The sequence below is a fragment of the Saccopteryx bilineata genome, chromosome 6 (assembly GCF_036850765.1).
Source record: "Saccopteryx bilineata isolate mSacBil1 chromosome 6, mSacBil1_pri_phased_curated, whole genome shotgun sequence".
Classification (NCBI taxonomy): Eukaryota; Metazoa; Chordata; class Mammalia; order Chiroptera; family Emballonuridae; genus Saccopteryx; species Saccopteryx bilineata.
In genome coordinates this window covers 49,258,647-49,283,492 of record NC_089495.1, presented here as the reverse complement: position 1 = coordinate 49,283,492, position 24,846 = coordinate 49,258,647, and the positions used below count along the sequence as shown (strand labels likewise).

The window sequence follows — 24,846 nt, the reverse complement described above, 5'->3', positions numbered from 1 at the left end:
TGGTTTATGTATAAGGACAAGTTTATTAGCCACTGGTTCACTGCACTGAGCAGCCCATGGCATGAGATATCGATTGAATGCAGGAACTTTGGTAGCACTACCTTTTAGAACTGGGGCCTGTGAAGATTCTGATGTGCCAACTTTCTCTGTAACCTCTGCAGAGCCCACCCCTGGAATCAAACATGCTACAGTTCACACTATGGTGATTAGTCTCTGAGAAGATCTAATGGAACTGTTGGTAAAGGCCTTCATTCCATTATTCCGACTTCTCTAGGTTGTCAGATCTTAGGGGGACAAGTTCATCCTACATGAGAAGCACTTAACAAAGCCATCCTGTAGTGTTAGCACGTTTAGAATGCAGTTCCTTCTAAACCTCATTTTGAACAACCTGCTTTGCTTCCAGAATATGACACTCCCCCCCCAAAAAAAAAAAGTCTTTTTTGAGTGGTCTCTTTTTGCTTGTGTTTTTGTTTTCTTCTTTCTCCAGGGAGCACTCAGCTCCCAATAATCTCAGCAGATCACCTGTTTAGCCCTTCTGAGATGGTGTCTGCTGGGCTGTGCCTTACTAATCCCTCTAACAGGATGGAAATTAAAGGATAGTTAGGGCCAAAGAGGAGCCAGAGAAAAGGAGAGAAATGTGAAAGGGAGTGAGGTGATGGAGATGAGAGAGATAGTTGCAAGAAAGAAGGTACATGTTAGAGGCGAGGAGGAGGAGAGAGAGAGAGGCAGAGAACAGAATGAACACACTTTCTTTTTACAACTGGCTGGACTGTGGCTCTCTCTAGCTGAACACCCAGAACTAAACTTAATTGTTCTTAGAAACTGCCTTCCTCTCACCCAACAGATGGCATGGGTGTGTTTGCTAGCACAGTAACATATTTCACCATTAAAACACCAAAAAGGAAAAAAATCAACATGCTTGTTGGTGGGTGTAAATTCAGCGAAGCTGGATATTTTGGGATACATGGCAGAGGGAGGCACACTTCGTTTATGTAAATTGCAACAAGCAACAGCCTGTTAATAAGGGTGTTGTGTGGCAATATACCTCCAAAGCCAACTTCTGGGGGGTGGGGGGAGGATAGAGTGATGAAGTGGAAAGAGCTTGGATTTAATACTGAGACAGAAAGAGATAAAAAGTCTAATAAAATGCTGATTATTCACTGCTCATTATTATAAAAGTAAAAGTACTCATCAGATTATGCCTAAAGTTGGAATTACCATAGGTACTTCGTTTGCAGCCAATTTCACAAGGGCTGAATTTTATTAAGTGAACCGGAATATGCTGAAACCACGGCAGTCTGACTTTAGATAAAAATCAAACAGGTTTAGAACATGAGCTTTGAACAAACAGTCCCTTTCAAATCCAAATGAAACAACAAAACAGGATAGAGGTCACATTTTGTCTGACACCAACATTCACAATTTGGTAAATTGATATTACCAGTGATCCTGTGTCCTTGAGCACTCATGCAGATTAGAATAGGGAATGGAGCCCTGGCCGGTTGGCTCAGCGGTAGAGCGTCGGCCTAGCGTGCGGAGGACCCGGGTTCGATTCCCGGCCAGGGCACACAGGAGAAGCGCCCATTTGCTTCTCCACCCCTCTGCCGCGCTTTCCCTCTCTGTCTCTCTCTTCCCCTCCCGCAGCCAAGGCTCCATTGGAGCAGAGATGGCCCGGGCGCTGGGAATGGCTCTGTGGCCTCTGCCCCAGGCGCTAGAGTGGCTCTGGTCGCAATATGGCGACGCCCAGGATGGGCAGAGCATCGCCCCCTGGTGGGCAGAGCTTCGCCCCTGGTGGGCGTGCCGGGTGGATCCCGGTCGGGCGCATGCGGGAGTCTGTCTGACTGTCTCTCCCTGTTTCCAGCTTCAGAAAAAAAAAAAAAAAAAAAAGAATAGGGAATGGAGATGGAAATGCAAATAACTCCAGTTTAAAAATGCATTTCAGCCTGGCCTGTGGTGGCACAGCGGATAAAGCCTCAACCTGGAATGCTGAGGTCACAGGTTTGAAACCCTAGGCTTGCCCAGTCAAGGCACCTACAAGAAGCAACTACTACAGAGTTGATGCTTCCCTCTCCTTCCACCCCACCCCCTCTTTTTCTCTCTCTCCTCTCTAAAATCAGCAAAGTTTAAAAAGAAATAAAATGCATCTCAGCCTAAGTGATCTAGTTAGTTCCCTTCCATTTTCCATTTACTCTTTCCCAACAGACCCTTCACAAGCCCAACCTGCAACTGAAAGTTGAAATGTTTACAATCTGCAGCAATCCCCAGTTTGTAGTTGTGCAGGCTACAGGGAGCACGGCGCATTTTACAGTCTCTGAGGCCATGGATCTAAACACACGCATTGCCAAAGAGCTGCAAGCGTATCTCTCGCCAGCTCTAGATGGCCTTGGAGCCATGATATTTGAGCTAACTTCTGCTTTTGACCTTTAGGATTTTCATATTCAGTGGATTTAACGAGAGGGCGTGGTAGAGCAGTGGATGAGTTGTATAGCTGTGGAATGGCCAATAGCATGTTGTATAGCTGTGGAATGGCCAACGGCATGGCGTGGAACCCAGCCACTTTCAGCCACATCCTCCCTCACTTGAGCTAGCGTGAGTGCTCTCTTGCTTTTGTCTAAGTTTGGTCTAATTATTCACAGTTGGAGCTCTGTAAATCAGAAGTCCGCAGAGCTGTCTTAAACCTGTCCTACATACTCTGTTTCCATCTGACCTGACAACTATAAGCTACTGTTTCCTCACGTTTAACTCAGACCACATTTGGAAGCCTTCCCTGCTTCTACTGGGTTGTGGACCTACATCCGTCTGGTTTAAATATACTGTCCTGGCTTGTCTTATTGATCAGACTTAGACTACAAATCGGCTCAAATAATTTTTTGTGTGTCTCTGTTTTGGTTTGCTATTTTCCTAGATAAGCATCGCCATTTGAATGGCTGCCTATTGTTAAGATATTGTTTTTAAAATCCACATTCGTCAGCAGCGAGAGGCTTTAAAGTTTTATTAGTATCATAAAAACCCTTCCCAAATGAAACTACTTTTGATATGTGTCCATTCTGACAATGAGAATTTGTTGAGGGCTGTTGGCAAGTTGGAGGAATTTGTTTCTGAAACTGAAATTGGTAGGAAGTAATGACCCCATAGTGCTTTTTTTCTCAGCTCCAACCCCTACCTCTCTATGTGCTCCCTTCCCTCCCCCCTCACCTGCATCACTCCCAACTCAAAGCCAATAAATAGCATATTTGGTTGCATACAGTTTTTCTAAGGACAATTCAGATACAGAAGCAGACTTTCAACCTTTTGGCTTTTCTTTCTTCTTTTTTTTTAGACTTTTTATTTATTCATTTTTATTAGAGAGAGATAGAGAGAACAGAGGGAGGAGCTAGAAGCATCAACTCCCACATGTGCCTTGACCAGGCAAGCCTGGGATTCCGAACCAGCAACCTCAGCATTCCAGGTCAATGCTTTATCCACTGCGCCACCAGAGGTCAGGCAACCTTTTGGCTTTTTGTAACTGGAGCAAAGACTGTCAAATTAAAAAATATATATATTTTAGCCTGACCTGTGGTGGCGCAGTGGATAAAGCGTCAACCTGGAAACGCTGAGGTTGCCAGTTCAAAAAACCCTGGGCTTGCCTGGTCAAGGCATATATGGGAGTTGATGCTTCCTGCTCCTTCCCCCTTCTCTCTCTCTCCCTCCTCTCTATAATGAATAAATAAAATCTTAAAAAAATAAAATAAATTAAAAAAAAACAAGTTTAAAAAAATATATATATATATTTTAATGTATTTTGTCTACAATTTCATGAAGAAGTTTCTTGGTGATATTATAGCCTTACATCTGAATAAGTTGGAGTATCATTCTCTTCTGAATGCCTTCCTAATTGAATGTGAAGATTCAATTCAGTAGCAAAAAAATATTTTTTTTTCTTCTTTTTCCAAGTGAGAGGAGGAGAGATAGAGAGAGACAGACTCCTGCATGCACCCTGACCAGGATCCACCTGGCAAACCCCATCTGGAGCCAATGCTCTGCCCATTAGGAGCTATGCTCACAACCGAGTTATTTTTAGCACCTGAGGCGGAGGCTCCACAGAGCCATCCTCAGCGTCCAGGGCCAACACACTAGAATCAATCAAGCCATGGCTGTGGGAAGAGAAGAGAGAGAGAGAATGAGAGAAAGAAGTGGGAGGGGGAAGGGGTGGAGAAGCAGATGGTCGCTTCTCTTGTGTGCCCTGACCAGGAATTGAATCTGGGACATCCACATGCCAGGCCGATTATCTACCGATTATCTACCAAAAAATTGGCCAGGGCCAATTTTTTTTTTAAGTGAGTAAAAAAACATAAAGCATGTGGAAAAAGAAAAAAAAATTTTTTTTCCTCCTAATGTGGATATGCTGACAGACAAGACTGCCGTTATCCATGTCATCTAGCTTCTCATATTTATTAAATGAGAAATAGCAGGTAGAAATTTTAGAACCATGCCTAGTACTTAGTAAATGCTCAATAAATGTTACCTATCAATTAATTTACCTTTGCAATTGAAAAGTAAAGCAGGATGGCACCACTATTGAGAAGTATGCCGATATGCATTATAGTAGCCATCATCTATGTCACACCTTGAATGAAGTCTGGAAGTCAGTCACATACCTATCAGATTGAATGACTTATTTCAAAGACAATTTATTTGGTAGACAGGAAATGTGTAGATATGCTAATGGTTGTCAGGCTCTGAATCTACGTAACAGTTTCACAGACAGTTGGATTGTTTCCTCTCAATGATAAATAAACTCAGGAGATACATTTTATCAACACTTACAGAATGAAGCTCGACTAAGAATAGTAAAAACTCTTGAAGACTTTGACCTGGGCCCAACTGAAAAGTGTGTGAGAATCAACTCAGTGTCCAGTGGTCTGGCTGAAGAAGACCTGGAGACCCTTCTGCAATCCCGAGTCCTTCCTTCCAGCCTAATGCTACCGAAGGTGGAAGGTCCTGAAGAAATCCAGTGGGTGAGTAGCTAATCTTTGCTTTAATGAAAGACTCAGGACCTGCTAAGGAGCAGCGGAAAGGAAGCATTCGGTGCTGCCGGTTTGGAAAACACATACCCTAGTCTGACCTGTGGTGGCGCAGTGGATAAAGCGTCAACCTGGAACACTGAGGTCGCCAGTTTGAAACCCTGGGCTTGCCCAGTCAAGGCACATATGGGAAGCAACTACTACTAGTTGATGCTTCCTGCTTCTGCACACTCTTTCTCTCTCCTCTCTCTCCTTTCTAAAAATCAAAAAAGAAAAGAAAAGAAAGTTTTTTTCTGCTAGTGCTGCTGGCCTGAAAGGATGAAAATCCATACACAGAGCAGGAAGGGAATTCAGAAAAAGGAGTGAGCTTAAAAGACCCTATTCTTCATACAAAGAGAACCTGGCTTTGCCCAAAGTGTTCTATGGGACAACTCTACTCTTGAAATGATGCTTCTGCTTCCTAATTGTGGCCTTTACGGAGCAGTCCTTGAAAACTAGCATGCCTGGGAATTGGAGCGCTTCTTACACCCTGCCAGCCCGTAAGCCTCCACCTGGGATCGCGGTGATGTAAATAAATGGCTCCTACCCAGCCAGATTCACTGGAAGACCTCATAGACAGAGAAAGCGCATTAGCCACAAATGAAAAAATGAACCTGGAGGAGGAGAGGGAAAGGTCACTCCTTAGGGCAAACAGAGGAATAAACAGGAAGCATTTAACCAGTGGTTTTAATTAGCACTGATATTATTTCCTGAACAGTTCTCTAGTTCCTCTTTTTTAAATTGCTGACAGGTGTGTTTGTGTTTCATGACAGACTTTTCAGCCAGTAAAAACCTGGCATGTCAAATTACTTAAGAAAACTTTGAAATGGGCCTAATTATACTATGATTGTTTTCATTGTTAAAGGAGGGGGAGGTGAGATTTTATTTAGGGATTGCTCCGATTCTGCAAATCTCTGCGGAATAAAATAACATTCCCTTGAGCTAGTCTGGGGCAGAGAGCCTAAGACACGTCAGTGCTGAAGTGGGGAGAGGGGGTGTGTGGACATGGTGATTTTGGTGCGGCACCTGGGATTACTCTAAGGGTATGGCTGCAACTGTAGCAATATGCTCGGTAGTTGTGACACCTGAGGAAAACGCTCACCTTTTTAATGCATGCAGATAAGTTGGACCTGTGCTGGCCAGTGCCGTGGCTACTTACTCAGCCCTTGAAATGTGGCAAGTCCAGATTGAGTTGTCCTGGAAGTGTGAAATACATACACATGGGAGTTTGAAGATTTTGTAGTGTCCCCCCCACACCCCAAAACAATATAAATGATCTCAGTAATTTTTATATTAATTATCTGAAAATTGATAATATTTAGGATACATTGGGTAAAATTAACATGATTAAATTCACCTGTTTCATTTTACTCTTTTAATGTAGCTACCAGAGAATTTGGAATTACACATGTAGTTTTTCTGTTGGACAGCTCCGGGTTGGTGCCTTCTGTAAGCCCGGTGTTCATGGACACACATTTGCTTTCTACACTGGAGTTCCCTCCCGGGTCACCCCTCGGAGGCTGGGAGATGCCTGGTTATACTCGGTTAATATCTTCGAGGGCTCCTGCCCCAGTCGAATGTGTCTTACGTTGATTGAAATGGAATCCAGTGTCACTGTTCCGTTTGGTTTTATAGTTAATGCCTATTTATCACCGTTATTACCCTCATTTGAGAGGGGAAGACCCACCTCTGCCTCCAGCTCTGGCTTGTTCGCAGTTTTAAATCCCTGGATGTGAAGAATTTACCGAAATCTAAATAGGATTTCTCGTTAACAGAAGTCTTTTGGGCTGTTTATTTTTTCCTCTCCGTTTGTATTTATGTGAAGCATAAAACCCAGAGCCTGATGCACAACTGAAAGATGGGCTTCCTTGTTTTCCTTTGTGTGAGAATCTCTTGCTGGCCTTTTGTCGCTAGTGTGGGTTCTTGTTTGACTGGCACGGCTTATTGGACTATAACAAGCGTGACTCTGCCTCCTTTGTCGTGGGACAATTCTCCCACAAATCCCGAACAGGGTGCATTCTTCCAGCACACTATTGGGTGTGCACTGGAATTGAAAGAATTGCTGAGCCCTGCTACTTCATCTCCTCCCCAATCTCTTTGTGATTTTTTTTTTACCCCTTCTCTTCCTCCCCCCCCCCCACCCCAGTCCCCTCCACCTCGTTGAAATGAACCCTTTACCAGGCCGGAAACATTTAATCGTCTCCTTTTGAAAAAATTAATTGAAACTTCTCCACTAGTTACCTTTTGTGAGCGTACTTAATGCAATTTTTAAAAAAAGAAGGGGAGGAGGGGAAGGAGGATGGGCTAGAATATTTAATTTTTTAATGCCTCCATTGGCTTAAAAACAAAAGGCGTTAAGAGATTTTTCTCACTGAGAACAAAGAATATATTGTAAAGTGTTTATCTAGTTTTAAACCTGATGACTTTTATAGTTATACCTATTATCATCACAAAGCCTGGAGCAAGTAACGCTACAAGTTGTATTTTTTTATTTTAATGAGAAAAGAAAGAATTCCTCCACTAAATATGTTAACATCAAGCCACTAATATGTGACTACTTACTTTCTAGCTTAACTGCGACATAAATTATGTTTTATTTTCATTTACATGGAATACTATACATTTTTGTCTCCTTAAATTGTAGCCTTCTCTTCTTCCATGCTATTTTGGTTGAGTTATTCCTTTCCTTGCAAAGTTACTAAGGAGGTGATGATGATGGTGACAGAGGAAGGGAGGGCAGTGGGAGCAACTGGGAATAATTCTTCATTACTGAAAGCTGTGATTTATTTTAGCCTAATTGTAAAGTTACTGCAAATTGCTCAAAAGCTTTTTAAAGATCCCAGTGATTAGATTTTTTAAGGGGGGGGGTGCTGCACAGGCAAGGAGGGGGCAGCTAAAAGGGGAAATAACACCTCTAATCCTGCTTCTGGTAAATAGGCTGCCAGCTTTTAAAACGAGTTTCCTTTCTATTAGTCAGAATATTATGCTAAGCCTTAAGCATTAGTTTTTTTATGTTGCCATAGCAGCCCTATTCCTGCAGGGTGGTGACCTGCGATGATTACAGTACAAAGCTTATAGGGTCTTGAAACCCCCTTTGAAGATGAAAAGTCTTTGATGGTTTATATTTATGCAAATCTCTTAGATATGATTTACCCAACTGAGACTGAATGGAGAGATGATTAAAATTCCCTTTTCCTTTGATATCCATTAATGGCTGAATATTCCTTAAATTTAAAATGGATATATATGTTTTCATCTTTATTTACAAAAATATCTTTGTCATACCTGTGTGGTATTTTTTGTTTTTTATCTCCCCACATCTGATTAGATCTAGACAGACATAATAGATTTACAATTTTAGAGTGTGGTGGGGTGTTTTGTTTTTTTTTTTCCTTTTGAAAGGGGGGGGGGATCTGTGCAAGAGCTTTTGTATGTTTCCAGATGATAGATTTTGGAATTTGGGCTACCCCACTGGCGGCACAGAGCTAGCTGTGAACTGGTCTCATGGAAAAAATTGGCAAGCTTTGGTCTTCAAAGAATTAAACTTCCTTTTTAAGGTCTTCGTAGGTAAGCTAAAAAATTATGAAGAAAAACCTTTTGAACAAAGGGTAATGGTGCCATAATGAATAATATGGATTCCACGTAGAATGCTGCTGAACTGTTACACTGAGGTCAGTGCTGGGTATGAAACAAAAACAGAACGGCAGGTAGGGCAGGGCGGCGTTGTCTGGGGGCCTGCCACTCGCGTTGAACGAAGTGAGGGTGAGAGGTCTTAAGGAGAGATGTATTCAAGGGAAGCTTTTAAAACTCAAGAATCTCTCCTTCCAGTTCTGACTCCTAGGTCTCAACAAATTGCTCCTTTAGAAAAAAAAAAATTATAATGCTTGGGGTTTTACTATTTAGTTTGGTGGGAACTTTGTTACCTTTTTTTCTTTGGTCTTTTCCTTTTTTTTTTTTCCTTTTGTGTGGACTAAAGAGGCTGGGATATTACTTCCTCAGGTCAAAGACTTAAATCCTTCTATGTCTACAGTTAAGTGACTGTACATTTCCCCCCCACTAATCACCTATGACACTTTTTGATTTTAGTTTTCAGACAAATTTTCATTCTACTTAAAAGGCCGAAAACTTGAACAACCTATGAATTTAATCCCTTTTGTGGAAACTGCAATGGGTTTGCTCAATTTTAAGGTAAGAAAACCCCAATGTGGCTTAGAAGTTAGGATTTTATTACCTAAAGAGAACTCTTCTTTTCAATTTTAACATCTACTTAAAATATTTTGCTGAAAAGATTTATAAGCAGAGTGAACCTGGATTTATCCAAAACCAGATTGTGAGCATCTTAGAAAAGAAAAACATTGGCCAAGGAGCAAAGAAAAACTTCTCAGTCCTAAATATTTAAATTGTAGATTCCCGGCAATAGTTTGAATTAAATAATCACTATGTAAATATATGTTGTGAATTATTACCTTTATAGATTAAAAGTGCATGAAAATTATTCTGTCACCCTTATGAATTAACTTTCAGTTACTCTTTTGTAACAATTGCCTTTGATGGGGAAATTTTCTAGTCTCTCTGTAGCAACATTATCTATGTCTAGTTGATAAGATTACTACTTGTTAGTTAGTGTATACCAATAATTTGTGGCATATTATTTCAGTTTACACATCAGAACACAAAATATTTTCTAATAAACAGTTTTCTTAAAATCAGGAAGATTTTCCGAGCCAAGTGTTTCCCAGCATTGTATGCTCACCTCGCACTACAATATATGCCTTCACAAAATAATAGCTAGCTTGTAAAAAAAATCCCTGTCAGTGGTCATTTAAATTGTTTCCCAAAATTATGCCTCCCATTCCACCTGACTTGTGAACATCAACGTAGCTCCCTGTCTCAGAGGAGAGAAGAAATCCCTCAAAACAAAACATAAAAATAGTTGAACTGTATTGAAGAGGTAGTATGTGAGCACAGGCTTCAAGAGGAAACCTTGAGACCCACTGGACCAGGCAAGGGGGGCAGAGTACAGACATTTGAGGAGCTGCTTCAAGCCTCGTGATCAAGTGTGTTTATATCACGAACCACAGATTCTTCCAGCCCACCCTAGGATTCTGAGAATATAATCAAAGCATATTCCTTAGATGCAGACAGATTCATATAAGGATTTAATTTTTAGCACTGTCAACCATTTTCTTCCGTAGTGTACTTAGAAGCACTTACAGCCCTTGAAATGAACCAGCAGTGTCCTCCCAGTTTCTCATAGCTTCCCCACCCACATATATTAGCATACTGCATCTCCACCTCTGTAGATTCCGTTTTGTCTACAGTGAATGCTATTTATCTTTATTTCACATAGGACTGTCAAAGTTGCTTATTAATACATCCTGGATGACTTGTTGCATTTTTTATTTTCCTCTCTGGCACGGTAGATTTTTATATTCTTTGCCTTGATTCATAAAACCATTTACTAAGAAATCTTGATCCTAATGCAAATAATCCAATTAGTTTGATTAAAATTTATTTCCTTCTCTCCTGTGGCTTTGTGTTTATGGTTTGAGAACTTTAAAGCAAAAACAAAGTTTGGAAAAAAATATAAACAACTTATAGTACAATCAAATGAATTAACTCAAAAGTTTTTCTAGAAATTGGATGAACTACAATTTGAACATTATAACTGTATTAATATATGTTAACAACTATATTAATATAATTCAGTAAGCAAAGCCAATGTATAAACCATACTTATCTTGGACAATATTAAATACTTTTGTAAAGGGGTAAATTTGGGTTGTATTTTTAGGACTGCTTTCTGCCAAACTGTTGTATTGAATGAGGGCTTTCTGTTACTGAAATGTACACCACACTGTTCTCTTTCATTTGTATTTTCTTGAGATGTGGTTCTGTTCTGTGTTTTTACAGGCAGTGTGTGAGGAAGCCGTAAAGACCGGGCCTCAAGTGGGTCTTTTTCTAGATGCTGTCGTTTTTGGTGGAGAAGACTTCCGAGCCAGCATAGGTGTCAAAGCCCCATTTTGCTCTCTCTTTCATTCTTTCTGTGTACATATGTATGTATTGTTTCTTTGTCCCTTGCAAATGGACATTTACATGACAATATATATTTACCAACCATGACAATGGTTTTTCCACTGAATGGGCAACACTTCCTGATAATTTAGGACACCTCATAGTTGTCCTGCTTTCAGAACACCACATGATTACTTCTTCTCACTTATAAAATAACTAATAAAAAGCCTGTTGCAGCCTCAGCCATGTTCAGGAATATATGGCACCAACTTTGTTCATAATAAGTGTTATGTGAACAGCCTCTCTAATTGCTTAGTTTGCTTTCACATCAGTTTAAAGGCTATTGAGGTTCCTAATACCAATTTAAAGCAATTTTACATTTGCTTTAATGAATAATTTTTTATATTAAATGGAGTATGCACATATTATTTGAAATAGATTTTAAGTTCCTCCTAAAATATAATTCAGAACTCTGATTAAATATTGATTGAGACAGTATGCTGGTTTTACTGACTCTCCCTGTCCGTTGGGCACAGTGTCTCTGGTCTGAGTACAGCTATGACCAGGAACTAGGTACACGTAGAGAAGAGACCACGGTCACAAATGTTTCAGAACCACAGTCCCAGCGATGTGAAGACAGGACTCTCACCGAGCAAATATAAACAGATACTACCTTCCAACCCCAGGGTGAAAAAAGAAAGGCACCTATTTTAATACCAGTCTTTTCAAGAGACTTTGTGTCACAGAGAGCTTAGTGGACACTTTCTGCCTCTCTCAAAATGAGTGACCTTCCGTTTCCCTAAGTTCTCCATCCAAACCCCAAAGCTGCGGTATTTGGCTCAGAATTCATTGCAACCACAGCACGTGAAATTCTGGGCTCAATGAAAAAAATGAAAGAAGTTAACCATTACCTTGCACAGCTGTTTGGCCACCTTTTGTGGTGCTACCTTTGGACTGACACTTTCCAAGCGGTGGCAAGAAAAAAATATATTATATATATATCAGTAATCATTTGTGATTCTAGCTCTTGAGATGAGGGGAGGCTTTCTTATGCACACACAAGTGATTGTACTGAGAGGCCTTGCAAGTGTGACACAGAGATGTAACTCTGCCTCCATGCATCCCTCTCTCTGTTTATATAGGAATCATTACTACACTGGGGAGAGATTCCCAGGAGGACATAGACATCTTTACAACATGAGTTTTTTTTATTAAAGAGATGTATAGGTTCAGTTTCCAAAATTAATGTCTCCTTTTTCTGTCAACATCCCACGTTCAGGTGCAACAAGTAGTAAAGAAACCCAAGACATTCTCTACGCCCGACAGAAGATCGTTGTTGTGGCAAAGGCCTTTGGTCTACAGGCCATAGACCTGGTGTACATCGACTTTCGAGATGAAGAGGGGCTGCTCAGGCAGTCGAGGGAAGGAGCCGCGATGGGATTCACTGGTATGATTCTTCACGATACCTTAGAAATCAGTGTCTAGATTTGCGAACATTACAGAAAAATAGAAATTTAACCAAAAATTAGTGTTCCTAATGTACCCACGTATTTTATATACTGATGTCACCAGTTTGAAACATGAAAAGGCCATCCAGGGCGAGAACCTGCCCAACAGATTGTCAGGTTTTTCTTTGTCTCTGCTTATCAATAAGCAAATCACTCATTTTATTTTCTCTTTATTTTAGTGACCTTTTTTTTTTTTTCCTGTCTTCTTAAATTATTTTGTTGTAGTTTTCATGGACAGGAAGGGAGAGATGAGGCTGTTATAAAATTGTTTTTGAATGAACTGCCTTAAGAGTTTGGGTTGATGGGTTGAAGAAAAATTTCATCCCATAGTCAGAATATTCATTCATTTCTGAAAAAAAAATTGGTGATACCTTTTTGATTTTTTTTTTTTTCACTCATAACTAGGTTTTTATTCATCTGCCACTTCAAGCCCCTTCTTTCTCTCTTACCTCCCGGTAAGTGTCTATGCACCTGGCAACACCTACGGGCAATGGCTGGCACTAAGATCAGCGGGTCCCTCGCAATCCGCTCCTGGGACTCAGGGGGATATCTGTTGATTGGTGTGCCGGATCACTCAGGTCCCCAGGAGCTCAGGGAGTGACTGAAAGTTGTGTTTTGCAACAGAAACCTATTTTTTGAGAAACTACAACAGGATTCTACACCTAAACATGTCTGCTATTACACACACACACACACACACACACATGCATCCATGGATAAAAATAACATAATAAAATCTTTTATTTTTATTTGTTCTGCTGTAAGTTTAAGAATATCATGATCAGAAATATATCCAACTAACAAGGAAAAGAAACAAGCATCCATGCTATCCCTTTGATAAATATTTTTGAAATATGACCAGTTTGAGGTTAGTTACTAAAGAAACATTTTATAAGGTGACTTTAATAAATGTAAAAAGTATCTTAATGGATGATGATTTAACCTAAAATAAAATTGGAAGGTTTAAGAACCGTTTTAAGTGTTTTGTTAGAACTAAATAAATTTCTGACATTTGATTTTTTTTTCAAACATAGAGAGTTAAAATATGACCCCAACAAATTTAATAACTAACTAAATAAATGTGATCTCCTATAGGAAAATATTTTTCAATCATCTGAAAAACTAATAAATTCTCCCTATATTTAATAGTGACTGAAAAAAAGCAAATCCCTCTACCCTGGTCCTGGGGTTGTTCTTGACTGTGGCCCATTACACCAGCCTTTTTCTAACAACTGGTTAGGACGAGGCCCAAATGGAAAAGTTGGAGGAAAACTCCGTGAAATCTAGCTAATAGACCCCAATGTTGTTGGTCTAAAATGTCTGGCATTGGCTGCCAAGAAGCCAGATGTTGCTCTGAAATAGGCACTAATGCAGTAAAAAATAGAAAACACTGAATTGATGAGGGCCTTTGTGGCCATCACTCAGTATAACCTAGGCATCCTTGCTTTCCTCTGGGGTAAATGTTTGCTCCAGAGTTTGTAAAGGAGTTTAAGAGTTTCACCAAGATACAGAACTGAATTAAACTGGTTCTTAATTCAATCGCAGAAGCAAGTTATTTCAAATCAGATTTAAATTTCTAGACTGTGCCCAACTCAGCATGAGGAGCTTATGGGCTTGGCACCATTGTTTCTCAGCAACAGGGAGTATTAAATCACAAAAAAAGGAAAGAGGGGGTGGGGAGGCATGGAGGGTACGGTGCCCGTTGTATATTGAAGTGAACAAGTCAATAAGTAAAGTAGGGAGCCATTTTGCAATTTTTAGAAAGCAAGTCTTTGTTGTCCCAATTGTATTTCTGCATGCCAATAAAAGGTGATTAGTCTGTCAAGATATAAAATTATTTGTAGTATTTTTAAACAAAAAATGATTTAATGAGTATTTTAGGCCACTCACGATCTGCTTGTCCTAATTATTTGTCACTTAATTGCCATACCTTTTTGGGCTTTGCACAAGGGAGGAGAGGAAGAAAGGGAGGAAGGGAGGAAGGAAAGAAGAGAGAAAGGGAGGAAGGAAGAGAGGAAGGGAGGGAGGGAGGGAGGGAGGGAAGGAAGGAAGGAAGGAAGGAAGGAAGGAAGGAAGGAAGGAAGGAAGGAAGGAAGGAAGGAAGGGAGGACATCCTATCTGAAGCAGGTAGTTGAAAGTTTTAAAAGCCAGTGCAAGTATTATATTATCCATAAAATTGATAAGAAGCACTCAGTCTATATTAATAAGGATTTTCTGTGCCTTTCTGTACTTTTAAAAATTGTGTGTGTATATATATACATTTTTTAATGAGTTGTAGTTTTTAAAAAGTTAACCATGCATGAAACAGTGGGTTATAGTTTCTTTTCTGCAGTCATTGTTTCACAGGGCCATAATTCATGTAGACAGATTTAAAATCAATGCATTGGCTGTATAAATAGCTATTAACTAGGAATTAGTTTTATAAAAATAAACCAAAAATCTTGGGAAGAAAGCTTTAACAGCTAACTTGGTCATCACAGTTACTCCAGTACCACATGCTGAGAAGAAAGATTATAAATATGAAACACTATAGGTTTCCTTTTTTTTGCAGTCTTTTGTTGAAGACAAAAATGACACCATCATACAGTTACCTAAAAGACTTGACAGGTATTGATTTAAAGCACAATATATCAAGTAGTACTGTAAAAAGGATTTCATGGTCATAAATTTTAATGTCTTCCAATTTTGCACCCTCTCAGTAACTTCTCAATAATAACTCTTCTGTATAAAATATTTGCTTTGCTCCCACATGGCATTCAAGTCTGATGCTCAGTTATTGGGTTATATAAGATTAGGCAAAAGATAACATCACATATAGATGTTCATAACTTCTAAAACCTCCTACATATCTTAAAATTAGCCTCAATACCAAAATATGGGTATTTGCAAGCCATCAGTATTTACTGAACAGTTTTACTGTATTTTAAATAGTTTGTGTTTTGCTCCTCAAATTATAGTGTCTATACAAAGAAGTTCCCATGAAATCTGGCTTTTTACACATCAGTGTAAATTATGTACATAAATTATAAAATTCAGGACTAACAATTAGTACAAAATGACTACCATAACTGACATCCTTTATTAATAATATTGTAACAACTATTAGATTACTTAAATATAATTTCAGTACCTACTATTGTAAAAAGCTCTCATTTGTCATCACTGCTGTTATTTGTTCCCAGAAATTATTCCTCAAATAATTTAAAGTATCTTTTTTCATATAGCATTTTAATGTTTTATTAGTATGCTGACAGATTAAAAATAAAATAGCAATGTATGGATGTTTTAATTATGCCACCATAAGAAAAGATATTACTTTATTTATTCACTTAAACTCTTTTTTATGAAATATTTAAAAATGGTTTTACAAACTGTAAAAAACCAGGAATTCACCTTTATTTAAAACATCCAAGATATCATTTTTACTGACTAATGTTAAAACAACTATTTCAAAAACAAAGCAAACTGACATACCAACAAATATATTTAGCAGAGTAAATTATCATTAAGTGTACATTCATTTTTAAAGAACCAATATGTTCATAATTTTATTATGTAATAAAATATAGCCTCAACATTATTATAACATTAAATTATGTTTCATTTTATTAATGTCCTGATTAAATTCCATTCTTCCCTGATTGTTAAAATGTTTTTTTATGACTGCATGATTTCATAGAATCCTGTGACTCTTATCTTTGTGTAATGTTTTTATTTAAGATCCTTATACTTCAAAAAGAAGCATAAAGCTTTTTAAAAAACTATTACTACAGAGCTAAGATTTCATCTGAGTTGTCTAAGTATCTATGTAAAAGGGAAATATCCGATCTTCATTTTATTGGAAAAAAGGAAAATTTTGTTGTTTGTAGATAGAGAAACTTTTTATAATTTTTATTTAAAACATTTTTAAATGGAGTAATTTAGAGACCACATGCTCAAATCTGCCTTCTATTTTACTGTACTAAATGAAATTTTTTCATTGAAATCTAAATTTCTATTAGTGGTTAGAAATGACATACTATATCTAGAAGAAAGAAATATAAGTTATTTTTGTGAGACACTATTTGATGTTAATATAGTTGTAATATCTGCTTCTGTAAGCTTGATGAAAACCAACAGACTACTTCTAAAATAAATCATAGAAGGTAAGATAATGGTATAAAAGAAGCAAAGAAAACATAAAATTTGAAAGAATTAACATATAATTTTTTTCTACTTCAAAATAATCACTCTAATTTGCAGACATTATCTTTTAAAGTTCCAGTCAAAGCAGTTATTCAACAAGCTGCTCAGTCAATCCACCTGTAACTAAAAATGAGAGATTATCTGCACCAAGACGGCATTTCTATAGGATCGGAAACACAATTATTTCCATTGTTGTGTTTGTTCTTCCGTGGTATTCTGGAAAAGCCTGCCCAATTGCCATTATTTTTTTTTAATGTTGTAAAATAATGAGTTATTTTACATACAGTCTGTGAGGCATGCCAGAGCCTCGATGGATGAGACATTCTGTTTGAGCATCTATCTGTTGTTTTGTTTTGTTATTCATCTTGCAGGTAAGCAGGTGATACACCCTAACCAAATAGCAGTTGTCCAGGAGCAATTTTCTCCTTCCCCTGAAAAAATTAAATGGGCCGAAGAACTGATTGCAGCTTTTAAAGAACATCAACAATTAGGAAAGGTAAATATTTTACTAATGCCTTGGACGAAATTGGTCTTTAAAATCCTGTGAAGGAGAATGAAAAAGACACTGTTTGAATGATTTTTTAAAAACTCATATTTTGGTGGAGAGAGTTTGTATTGGGGGGGGGTGATATTCATCAGTGAGAAATTCACTTAAAGTAAATATGCCCTTCCATGTTCCTAAATGTTTCATCAACTGGCTCTCAAGTTCCTCATTTTATGATTTTCATAAACTGTATTGGCAGACTTTGAGAAAATTGGAAGACTAGTTTTTCTCGGTAGACTTGGATGCAGCATTCATATGAAAATAATTTTAGATCAAAGTGAGAGCAAGTTGTAATGAAATAAACACAGTTTGATCAAATGGTTCTTGTGGAGAGAGAAAAATAAATTTCAAGATATTTTGATATCGGGGGTGAGTACAAAAATCTCCTCCGGTTTAGTCATTTAAGAGTGGGAGGTTGTATATGTGCTTGTACCAATTTCTGGACCTGAGATTTGGATAGAATGGAAAGCAAATTAACACTGGAGTACGGTTGTTCCTAATTTAGTGCATCATTGAGCCTCGCGTTTCCTGCTCTGTGGGTTTCTGCTATGTAAATATTGCAGTGGTGATGTGCAATCTGTCTCCACTTTGTGCCAGTAACACTTAAATTAGGTGTCGCCTGAAGGAAGATTTTATGCTAGTTGTAGCATTGTCAGTTAATTATCTTAAAGGTTATTTGCAATAATACCCCGTGCCTCTTCTTAAGATGATGGAGACAAGGTTGCATTTATAAATCTATCCTAAAGGTGATATCTAAATTTGGCCATGTTACTTACATAAGGAGTGAGGTTTTTTGACACCTACGAGGCAGAAGTACTTAGCAGAGAATGTTGAAACATTATTAAGGTGCTAAAGGTTAAATAATCCCCCTTATGAAAAACAATACGAAATTGGTTTTTGGTGGTGAATCAGTGACATTAGTGTGAGAAGTGTCACTAGTACTTTTCACTGGCAGGAAAAACACCTGAAAATCCCAGGACTTGGGAAAGTAAGTAACAATATTAAATGGGTCATGCCCTCCCTCTCATTATGGACACCTGCCGTCAGTTCTGACCAGGCATGCATGCTTACCCTCGCAAACACACACAAGATCATCTTTGCACAAACTTGCACTTAAAATCAAAAGGTAGACTCTATGATATTGGAGACATCCCATTTGGATGTACACCACTTTCAGGATAAATAGCATCCTTTCATTTCAAGGCACTAGTGGCCATCAGAAAAAAACATTGCAGTTCATAGAAAAACATCTTTAAGTTCATACTGTGTTTTATGTTTACGTCTATATCTTGACCCTAAAATCTTGGGTCTATATCATGACCCAAAAATCCAGATCCTTGAACAGAGATAGAGAGAAGAGCTATGTACTTTTCAATCATACATGCAGATGACTCCATCTACTCTACCCTCTCCCATGCTCGCCTGTGCTCACAATCCCTAAATGTTCTACACCCCTGTGTGTACCTTATGCCAGCTGAGGACATGCATGTGGTATATACTTCCTACTGAAATAATCAACTGAGGCAGGGTATGGACCATCAACACGGCAGGCCAGAGTTCTAGCCCGGGCCAGCCCTGTGTTACACTGGGTTTCACATTGGATGACATCAAAGGATGCCACTTGGCATTGTAAGCAGCTAGTAGTATGGGAGAAGGTACCGTAAATTTTAGGAGCCAGCAACAAAATTCAAATTAGAAACATGCTCTTTTATGGCATTAAAATCCTTGAATGAAGAAAAAAACACTTTTCCTTTGTATCTTGAAAGTGCTGTTCCCAGGGAAAACCGTCTCAGTGTCCTTGCCTTTTGATGATGGCAACTTAAATGTTAAATTCTGAACATTTTTAAAGTAAGAAATGCCCTTTGTTGGGGTATAAGCTTTCACAACGGTGAGGCAGCTTTTCTTAACACAGAACGACAGAAATGAGAGCAGAAGGGGGACTAACTATTAGGTCATTTCTTCCCTGCCCCGTTCGTGTAGGTTTGTTTCCTACAGCAAATGCTCCTGGTGCTTTGTCCAGCAAGGTTTAAATGATTCAAGTAATGGGGCTTCCAGTGGGGACATATGGTTATTTTGTCCAGTTTGCATGTTTCTTTCACTTTGCCTATGAATTGGTCACAAAAATTGGGTCTGCAGGTAGGTGACTCTGAGTCTGGAGGGGTCTTGGAGTTTAAATAATGTGGATTCTGTTTGAAAAGATTTAGTATAGTTTGTTCAGTTGAAGGAAGTATTGCTTCCTACAAACATCTAATCTGTTTTATTTCAAATGTGAATCACTGATGAAAACATATACCCTCAGTTACTTTGTCCAAAGCACAAGTGACTGTCAATGATGAGGAGCTGATGGTTTGGGTCCTAGTGAGCCACTTATAAATTTCTAAAAGACATTTCTTCCTCCTTTGATGAAAAATTTCAAGAAATATTTTTAAGTAGAAATGACCCAAGAAGGCAAAATTAAATATCTTTGCTTTTTTCTACTTCCTGCTCCCATCTTAAATTATATTCTTCCCTAAGACCAAAGGTATAGCTAAAGTTTACAGTTAATGCTGGGCAATTGTGCTTTCTATAGTAATAATAATTATTACTGTTATATTGTTATAATAATTATTATTCAAAAATAAAAGTTCTTTTTTTTTCTTTCCTCTCTCAATAACAAAATTCATCGTAATACTTAGATCATGAGTAGATAAATTATTGAGGATCAGTCTTTGGTATCACATGAATTTCTTTGTTTTATTTTAAGTAGAAGTTCTAAGGAAAGAAGGTTTGGTGCCCTTAGTCTAATGTTGGGTTAAAATATTTTACATTAAGAAATAGTAATCTGCTCATATAACCTGTCACTTTTGGCAGGTACAGATTCTTGTGACTACTTTAAGAATTTTGCCTGGCTAAAGAGTGGCATTAAGGACTGACTGAGGTCATCTTCTCCTATTAAATCTGTTGGAAAATATCTAAACATTCCACACACTTTTAATTCTGTCAAACTAAACCATTTCTAATTTAGCTGACTTCAACTGTGATGCATATATCGACAATATTAATCCAACTTGATTCTTTCTTCCATCCTTTCAGAAAAAAATATATTTTGAGATACAAACTGAAGGTCATTATTTTAGCTGTGAATTATTTGACAAATATTTTAGCCAGGATAAGTCACTTTCATATGATTTGTTTTAAATTTATAAAGGGTAAGGATTTTCTTGAAAGCAAATTTTATTTTTATATAATTTTGTTCATAATAATGTTAATTCCAATAATAGTTGAAAATTCTTCAATGAATTTGGTATTGTCTATTGAAATATGATTTTAATAGTTTTTATTGACTAAGAATTGTATGTAGTATGAAAATTGGATCATTGAAATGACAGTATCTCAAGCTAATAATTAGTTACTATTAGTTGATATCAGTGGAAACTATAACTGGTTTATAAATAAATACATATAATATATATTTACACTATATATACATTTATATATGTATGATATTGTATGTTTTTCTCATGTCTATATTATAAATTCAGTGCTAAATATTTTCTTTTTCTGTATTTATCAGTTCTTGGGCAAAAAAAAATGACAGCAAAAGGAAACAGTTACTTTTTAAAAATGATTGATAATCCCAAGAATCTTAATATAAGAATTTACCACTTCTTTCCAAATGGAGACTCTAACAGAAAAGGCTCTAACAGTGAAAGAATAGCAAAATGTAGTACATGTGATCAATGTTTAAAGGTACCTGGCCAGAATATTCATATTTATGCAGTATTTGGCTACAAATATGGCTTTGCTTCATTTTCAGTTTTTCAAGCACTCTGGTTTATTGATATCATTGTCATAAGTACTTTATTTTGTTCTGGAAGGATTTCGTTTAACTTTCCAAGATTTTTTTGTTTGTTACAGCTTTGCAAAGTGGCTAAAAACCAAGGAAGGGGAAGTGTTCCTCTTTAACATCTAGATTCAAGTAACAACTATAATGGTCAAAAACGAGGCCACTACCTAACATAGCAACTTTAACACACATAACTGAAACATTCTAATTTCATTAGAGCATGCAACAAAGCAAATTAATAAGTTTGTACTCATAAGCAGATCTATTGGAATATAAATAAATAATATCTTAATAAAGAAAGAAAAAGAGTGTTTTTTTTCATCTAGAAAATTACAAAGACTACCCCTGCACGCACACACCAATATTAAAAGTAAATTATTTTCATAGGTATCTAATTGCAGCTCACACACTTTTCATTTGTGTTTTCAAATGCAAAGCTTTACAAAAGAAATGCTATGTTTGATTCAGATGGCCTTCTAGAAGGCTCCCTGAGAGAACTCAGAAATCTCTCTAGCCAAAAAATATTGTTTCTGCTTATTCAAGTGCCAGAAATCCCACTGCCACTCTTTCACGCAGATCAAATAAAACATCTACAGATTTAGTTGTTGTCTTTGTAGGCTGAAAGTGTTGATTCCACTAATGGACAGCAGTGTGCCCTCCCACATCCCTGCTTCCCACCACCCACAGCCTTTCTCCCCTCTATTTCTAAGCAGGAATACTAAAATCAGAACTGAGTAATTTCTAGTGAGAACGAATGGTGATGGAACATAACTTGACTTTTTGAGATTCTTACTCATTGCACTTCTCCCTTTATTTCTTTGTTTATTTAATAGTTTTAGATCTATATGCCATAATTTGGACTTTAAAAAGTCAGATTCTTAGAAAAGCTAAGAGTCTGCAATGATGACTGATGAATGATGGTTGATTTGATACACAACAAATTGCAGGTTTCTAAACATTTAAGCAAAGTGATACAATTCTAGTACTGATCATAACTTATTTCACATAGTTTTAGTGGCAGATGACTGGTTCAGTATTAGAGGATAACAGATTTTGTATGTAGATTCAATCTGGTAACTTTTAAAGTTATTTGCTTCATCCTTAATTTATAACACATTTTTAAATATATTTTAATCAAAATAATTTTATTCTTGTGTGTCTATTTTTCAGGATTCTTTTTTTCTCATCGTCAATTAAAAAGAATAATTTTTTTCTAATTAAATCCCTTTGGTTTGCAGCTTAATATACCAAGATTCCAACAGAAGTTGCCTGAGGTCACTCACAGCCAAGGTGATGATGAGTGAGCCCCAACCAGAATCTGGGGCTCACTTTGTAAAGATATGAACATAGCATAAATGTGGTTTCACTCAGTCACAGTGAATTCCCACATTAACGACCAAAACTAGAGAGAGCCTTAAAAGTATTTGGTCACCAACAAAATGTGAATTTGATTAGTTCAGATTAGCTTCTTTTTTCTTAGTCATATATTTATTTATCTGTTTGTTTATTTTTGGTGTGAGCAGAAACTGAAGAGACAGCATCCGTGTGCCAACCCAGACCTTATTCCCCACATCGCTCCCTCCCTCCCAATTCTGTCCTGTACTTGTCGGCCCACCCGAGCCCAGAAAGACTTCCCAGCTCTGATTACTGCAAACCCCATCCTGTTTTATTAGTCGTCGTTTGTTCAGTGGCCCAAGGTAGACTGGGGGCCTTTGTCAAAGAGGCCGTATCTAGTCCCGGCCTCGGTTTCATCTGTCTCAAAGGACAGGTTCCCAAAGTCACGTCCTCAGTTACACCTGTGATTGCACAAACACACCTCAGCGTCTTCAATAGCAAGATCTAAATAAGGACCATGAAAGGATGGTTTTGGTCCTTGGACATCTTTCTCTTTTCCTTTCTCTTCCTCCTCGTCTGTACGGCTCTCTGTGTGTATTTCTGTCTGTCTCCTGGTGCTCCCTGGGCTCCCTCGCCAAGGATTCTTTTTTGTTTCCTCCTTTTCTTTATATTTTTCTTTCTCACTACATCATCTCTATACCCACTACCATCCCTTGCCTTCTCTCTTTTAACTGAAGTTAATAGAGAAGTTCAGAGCATTCTTTTAATTTTTGTTGACTTTAGTAAAGAATTTTTAATTTTTTTTAATATTAAAAGCGGGTAAATGAAATTTTATTAAATAGATATAAATCAAGATTTTCTACAATCCTATCCTTTTTTTATTCCATTTTAGGTTAGTGGACCACAAGGAAAAAAAGGGGGGCGTGTTCTCACCACTACACCAGAGAGCAAAGAATTCTGTCTTTTGTACCCTTTACCTCCCTTGTGCATTTTGGACTGAAATAGGTTCACACTATACATTTAGTAAGCATTTAAATGTAGCTAACTAGTTTCTACATTTTAGATAGTGCTAAAAATTATTATTCTACTTTTAACAGTATATATGATACTGGCCTTTGATTTCCTTTTAGAAAAATTAACAGAAAAAAAATTTTCGCCCCTTGCTCCATCAGTTATTGTTATCAGTTAGCTCTATATTAGTAAATCCTTCAACGTGCCTTCTAATTAACCTTTGTTTATTTAGATGTGCTTTTCCAAGCAAAAATAAGTCTAGAGTGTATAAGACGGAAATTTGACATTACCGGTCTTAGGTGCAAGCTGCTATCAAATGGCTGTCATTGTCTGCTTTTCTCATTGGCAATACCAGCTTAAATTTTAGATGAAATACTCTAAATTAAATTTAAAATATTTATACATTTATCTCAGTGTTAAAAATATTTCCAGACAAGATTTCTAGTCTAAAAAAAAAAAATCGGAAGGGAGGTGAGAGTTGCAGAACTCTAGATAATTCCTAAAAATCAATGAATTAGATACACTTAATAGGTAAATTTTATGATATGCAAATTTAACTCAATAAACCTATTTTTCAAAAACCTGAGGAAATTAAGCACAATGTCTAATGTGCTAGCAGACGAGGAACCGCTTTAGAGTTTGCAACATGTTTATACATCCAGTGCTTTCGCCTCAGTAGGTAGCTTTCCACATGGCGAACTTGGCTTGATTTTTCCAGATTTCCTTATCAAAAGAAATTTAGAGCAAAGACTTGTCTATTTTTGTCTGATCATTCTGCCTTGAAAGTTTTAAAGATACGGTCATATCTTGCTGCCTACATTTTGTGAGCTCTGAGAAGAATTTTTAAAACAGAAGGCACCTTTGGTCTTTCCTGTCCATTTGTGAAGTAAGAATGGCTCCGGTCCACTGAGGCCCTCCAGCTGGGCAGTAGCCGACTCTGGACGGGTCACATATTAAGATAATTGACCCAAACGTTCACCTCAGCTCTCCTCCATACTGTTCAGCCACCTCTACCTGCCCTGCTGAATTCATCTTCCAGACCTTCTAACTGCTTCTTTTTCTGCTCCTCCAGCTTCCTAAAATTGTTGGTAAAGTCCCAACTTAATCTTACTAATGTACAATACTGTTCCTTTTTTAAAAAAGTTGAATTTTGAAAGAGGAAGGAGGAGAGGGGAAGGAAGAGAGACAGGAGCATTGATCTGTTCCTGTGTGTGCCCTGACCGGGGATCGAATCTGCAACCTCTGTGCATCTGGACGAGGCTGAGCAATCCGGACAGGGCTGTTCCTATTTTCTATGCAGAGTTAAAGCTAAATGAGTCCTTTTAAAAAAGCAAAATGTTAATGAATCTATCTTTTTACATCTCAATAGCCACATTCCCA

The 24,846-nt window shown here is 37.7% G+C and overlaps 1 protein-coding gene across 2 annotated transcripts in view; it reads left to right on the top strand.

The window, feature by feature from the left end:
* Nucleotides 1-24,846, top strand: part of CLYBL (citramalyl-CoA lyase) — a 270,259-nt gene that overhangs the window by 223,477 nt on the left and 21,936 nt on the right. For both annotated transcript variants that reach the window (XM_066236156.1, XM_066236155.1), the window contains exons 3-7: nt 4,809-4,997; nt 9,129-9,230; nt 10,956-11,049; nt 12,337-12,504; nt 17,122-17,246. In XM_066236156.1, the coding sequence (XP_066092253.1) occupies nt 4,809-4,997; nt 9,129-9,230; nt 10,956-11,049; nt 12,337-12,504; nt 17,122-17,246 (678 nt within the window). The remainder of the gene's footprint in view (nt 1-4,808; nt 4,998-9,128; nt 9,231-10,955; nt 11,050-12,336; nt 12,505-17,121; nt 17,247-24,846) is intronic.